Below are 5,237 nucleotides of genomic sequence, written 5' to 3'. Positions count from 1 at the left end.
GATAGATATAGATAGATAGATAGATAGATAGATAGATAGATAGATAGATAGATAGATAGATAGATAGATAGATAATTCAGTTTTTTGTGTTTACTCAGCTGAAGAAGTAGTAATTACTTGGTGATACATAATGTTACATAATCTATAGAGCAGGCGTCTCTGAGGGAGGTCCAGGCCTCAGGTCCAGCCTCCACATCCCAGTGTTTGAGGGAGGAGCAGTGGTGATATATGGGTTGTACATCAGAGAAGAACATCTTCTCCTCCTCACTATGAGCACACCTGATGAAGCTGAGCTCTGCTATCCACACCTGGGAAACTCTTCATGCAGGAGGATCGTGCGTTCTCACTCAGTGTCTGTGCTCCTTCACATCATCCTGTCCTCCATCTCTGTGCTCACTGTGACTCTCAACCTGCTGGTCATCATCTCCATCTCACACTTCAGGTATTAACATGTTGTGTTGTTTTATGACTTATGTTGTTAGACTCCTGATGTTCCATTGCTGAAGGTTTCTGTTTTTGATGATAATTGTTGTATCATATAATGATATCAGTGTGTTTCTCTCTATCTCCTCCAGGAAGCTGCACACTCCCACCAACTTCCTCCTCCTCTCTCTGGCTGTGTCAGATTTCTCTGTGGGTTTCCTCTGGATGTTTCAGATCCTGCTCTTAGACGGCTGCTGGGTTCTCAGTGCAGGCTGGTGTGTCTTTAATGCAGTTGTAACTGCTACTGTTGCCTCTGCTTCAGTAGGAACTGTTGTGCTGATATCAGTTGATCGTTATGTGGCTGTTTGTGATCCAATGCACTATCAAACTAAAGTTACTGTAAACAGAGCAATGATAGGCATTGTCCTGTGTTGGCTGTGTTCTGTGATCTTTTACAGTGCAATGTTCAAAGATAATTTAGAACATCCAGGTAGGTTTAATTCCTGTGCTGGAGATTGTAAAGTGTATATCCCGTTTATTAGTGAAATTGTGAATCTTTTTCTGAATTACATCATTCCATTCAGCATCATAGTGGTCCTGTATGTGAGAGTGTTTATGGTGGCTGTGTCTCAGGCACAGGCCATGCGCTCTCATGTTACCGTGGTGACACTTCAGAGTTCACAGAAGGTGAACAGGTCAGAGCTGAAAGCTGCTAGAGCTCTGGGTGTAGTGGTTGTTGTGTTTCTATTGTGCTCAACTCCATTTTACTGTGTTGCACTTTCAAGAGGATTTGCTGATATCAGTGCAACATCTTTTGCTTCTGTTTTATGTGTGGTACTCTTCAACTCTCTGCTGAACCCTGTCATCTATGTGTTTCTGTATCCCTGGTTCAGGAAATGTGTGAAATGTGTTCTTTCTCTTCAGATCCTAAAGTCTGGCTCCAGTGAGGCCAACATACTGTAAAGAGCTGATGTGTAATCTGATCACACTGTGCTGTTGATGTTGTAAACATTTTATTCTCCTTGAAATAAAATGTGGATGATTTTCAGGCTGGTGATTATTTGATGCCTTGATTTGAACAAGAGATCAGAATGACTTTGTGTAAGAAAACAAATGATTCTTCTTATAATTAATTAAACTAATTTGTAGATGTTTCAGAGTCTTGCTACATGGACTAAAGTGCACAAACACTTGATGGAACCTATATTCCTTTCATTATCATTATTTTATCAAAGGTTTTCCTAAAAATAAACACATTTAATTGCAGAATGAAACAATATAATCGGTGTATAAAACAAAGTGTGACGTCTGCTCACTAGTGACTGGTTTGGACTAAAGCAGTTGACTTAAAGTAAAGCTGGGATTATCAGAGATGATCATACTGCCTCTGATGTTTGCAGTGTTCCTTTAAAAGGTTATAAAATGTCAAATAAAAAATAGAAAATTTACGTGTGAATATCATCACATACACCTATTGATTAACAGTGTCTCTGAGTGCAGCCCCTCACTGCCTGTAATGTAATAATGTTATAGAACAGGTTCAGTGTGAACAACAAAACAATTCTTTAAAGACTTCTATTAGTATTTTAAATATATTTACAATACTAAAATGAACAATGCAGGCTGGAAACGTACAGTATCTGTGTTAACAGTCTTTCTGCTCACACAGTCCTGAATCTGATGACGTGTGTGTTCAAGAAAGCAGGAGCAGAAGTTATGGATTAAAAACCAAGTCAAACTCTGGAAACCACATCTGTAGTAAAAGAGGAGACGAGGAGAGCAGTGGTGCTGGTCAGGAACCAGACGGAGCACGAGAGTCACAGGGGCAGAAATCCATTTTCATTATTTGGGGGAAACATTATCAATCAATGCTGTTTTAAATCAATGAGTCTAGAATATAACATCAAACTCAACCTAAATAATACATATTTGGTAAATCTGGACAACTATTGAAATATGAAACAGTGTCATCAATAAAAGGATGAGGATTATGAAGTCAACCTGTCTTCTCTTTCTTACCACATTAATAACATGGTTATGTTTTTGCACTGACATATTGTAATGGAATATACAGTGTAAAATTCAAAAATCTTATTTTTTCTTCAGTGCTGCTGATCCACTAAACACACTTTAATGAGCTCACTCAGAGAATGACTTCCTGTTTTTTTTTTTTCAGATTTTATACAATATAATCAATTTGTTAAACAAGCCTTGTTGCTTCTGTAGCTCACCTAGCAAAGCTTTGGATGTGAGCTCAGGTTCGTCAGTAGTCGCTATTTTATCTGTAAGAGGTCTTTCATATTTTGTAAAACACTATTAATATAGATGCTTGCAAACACAAAAGTATAATTTATCCAATTACTCAATTAATCGATGAAAAATTCGACATAATACTCAATTACAAAAAAAAAATTGATAGCTGCAGCGCTAAATATGTAAGTAATGCTAATGTTTTATGTTAAACTTACCTGAGACGGTCTGCTGAACACGCTCATAGAAAACTTTGAAAACAGGAGCAATGCTAATGTGTTCACCAGTCAATGGCGTTTTCCCATGTTAAGTTAGCACTGAGCTAGTCACTAGATATCTGTAGTGGTTAATCCATGAAAATTTCGGCACACATTAATGTGTACTTTTGTTGTGCATAATAAGTAATGACCCAGTATTTGTTTATGTGAACGAAAGCGTCAAAATACATGATAAATATGTAACATTGTAGTTTATTTGTGTGTTGTAGTTTCACAGTGCTTCTAACAGTAAACATCTTAAACGTGCCTGCTGACTCCTGGATGTTTATTACCTCATTCAGTGCCATTGACGTATTTTTACGTTATTTCAATGATCATGACCTTAGTTGCTCTTCAGTTTCAGATGGAAATGGTTCATCATTCAGTTATTGGTCAATTTATAACATCTCCCATTTTTGTCTTTCGGACAATTTGGATGAAAATAAAGAATAATGGAATTGTAAAAAAATGTAAAAAAACAATACAAAATTACTGGATTACTATATTTATCATGAGAATTAAAATTAAACACACACATGATACACACAAAAAATATCAACTTATAAAATTAATGAAAACTGATACATTTCTCCCTGATTTTAAAGTTTAAAGCAATTTAAAAGAATCTGTTCTAAAATCCTCTTCATAAGACATAAAAAAGATGTTTATATTTTTATCTATGAACAACAAACTATGAATAATACTTTATATAAAATGTGTTTCTGCTGAATCATTTGTGTGAATAAAACAAAAGACAAAATATCCCTGAACTTATTGATTAAAGTCAGGTCATGTTCTCCACCACAGATCCTGGATCAGTACCAGTAGTGGGATGGTTCACTTTGGGTTAAAAGCATGAAACTTGGCACATAGATGGCATGAACACTACTGATTATTTTAGGATGTGGATCCACCTCAGCAACCTCCCCTAGTGGTCGTTATGGCCATTTTTCTCAAAATGGTCGTTAATTTATTGAAATACATATAACTTGTAGAATGATGATTTTTGTGTCTAAATGTATAGTTCTGAGGTCAACAAAGCCAGTGGATGTAACAAAAAACACAAGACTCTAATCTAAACCCTAAGGAAGAGTGCACCTTGTTCTCCAGACTACACATTAGAATGGAAAGGATGGAGAAGAGTTGATTCTTCTAAAGTGAGATTGAGATGTGAAGTTGTATAAAGCTTAGGTGTAATGGTGGTGTCTGTGGACAGAGGGAAGGAGTGAGTGGTAAATTTAGGATCAACGTGTCTAAAGTTAAGTCAAGTATGAGTTTTATCCAACAGCCCATAGTAGACAAGTGTATGTGCAAGAACCGCTACTGTAAACCCAAGCGCTGCCCCAGGCCTGAAGATGTAGCCAGGCTAGCAGAAAGGGCGGGGGCCAGGGAGCCCCAGGCCACCCCCCACGGCCGAGTAAACGTGTGTGTGTGTGTGTGTGTGTGTGTGTGTGTGTGTGTGTGTGTGTGTGTGTGTGTGTAGGCATACATGGTTTACTCACCAGCATTACAGACCAATCGGGTTAAGGAACCAGTTTTGATGGTCTCGTAAACATAAAACTTTATAATGTTATAATTATTGAATATTAATTGTAAAAGTCATTATAAATATATGTGTGAATACTTTGTTTATAGTGTAATCAGTTAATATAGTTGTTCTAATGTTATGACCCGCCCCCTGCCTTTCTGACCTTCAAACAAATTGGTCTCATAATGTAGGTTGGGTTTGTGAGACCATGACGTGTCCAACAGCGCCCCCAGAGGCTGCAGGAGACATTGCAAGTTACACACATTTGCCATTGTAATTGACATTTCAATTACAATGGTAGAAAATACTAATGAGAAATACAAGTTGATTGTATTTGAAAGGGTGTACTTGCATTTTTATGATATGTTATCATTATATTAGTGGTTAATTTGGTCTAAAAATGTCGACAATAATATAGTTTATCAGCAATAATTTGTGGGACAATATAACGTCAAATCTGTTATCAGCACATGCATATTTGTGCTATCATTTTGCGTTATTTGTAATAATTTTTGTGTATTTCTGTTCTCGTTTTGCTTGATTGTTAGTCCTGTCAGTTTGCAGAATAATTTTTTTGTGTTTTTCTAGTCATTTGGTGTACTTCTAATTTTGTATTTTATTCTGAGTAATATTTTGTTTTACTGCTGTCATTTTGTTCATTTTTGTAGTATTTTCTGTTTTTCCTGCAATGTTTTAATTCTTTGTGTTTTTTTTAATGTATTCTTGCTCTTGTTTTGTGTAATTTTCTGTTATTTTGGACATTTACTTTGATAAATTTA

At 36.3% G+C, this 5,237-nt stretch overlaps 1 protein-coding gene across 1 annotated transcript; it reads left to right on the top strand.

Annotated features, from left to right (window-relative positions):
- Positions 1-269: 269 nt before the first annotated feature.
- Positions 270-1,386, top strand: LOC114459633 (trace amine-associated receptor 6-like). Its single transcript, XM_028441816.1, has 2 exons — positions 270-442; positions 576-1,386. The coding sequence occupies exons 1-2, from the start codon at positions 270-272 to the stop codon at positions 1,384-1,386; spliced, it is 984 nt and encodes a 327-aa protein (XP_028297617.1).
- Positions 1,387-5,237: the final 3,851 nt, after the last annotated feature.

The sequence above is a fragment of the Gouania willdenowi genome, unplaced genomic scaffold (assembly GCF_900634775.1).
Source record: "Gouania willdenowi unplaced genomic scaffold, fGouWil2.1 scaffold_332_arrow_ctg1, whole genome shotgun sequence".
NCBI lineage: Eukaryota > Metazoa > Chordata > Actinopteri > Blenniiformes > Gobiesocidae > Gouania > Gouania willdenowi.
Note: the sequence above shows the minus strand (reverse complement) of the source record. Positions and strands in the feature narration are given on the sequence as shown.

Coding starts and splice junctions, on each gene's coding strand:
- LOC114459633 (XM_028441816.1), top strand. CDS start 270: ATGAGCACACCTGATGAAGCTGAGCTCTGCTATCCACACCTGGGAAAC. Junction 443..575: donor ATCTCCATCTCACACTTCAG/GTATTAACATGT, acceptor TATCTCCTCCAG/GAAGCTGCACACTCCCACCA.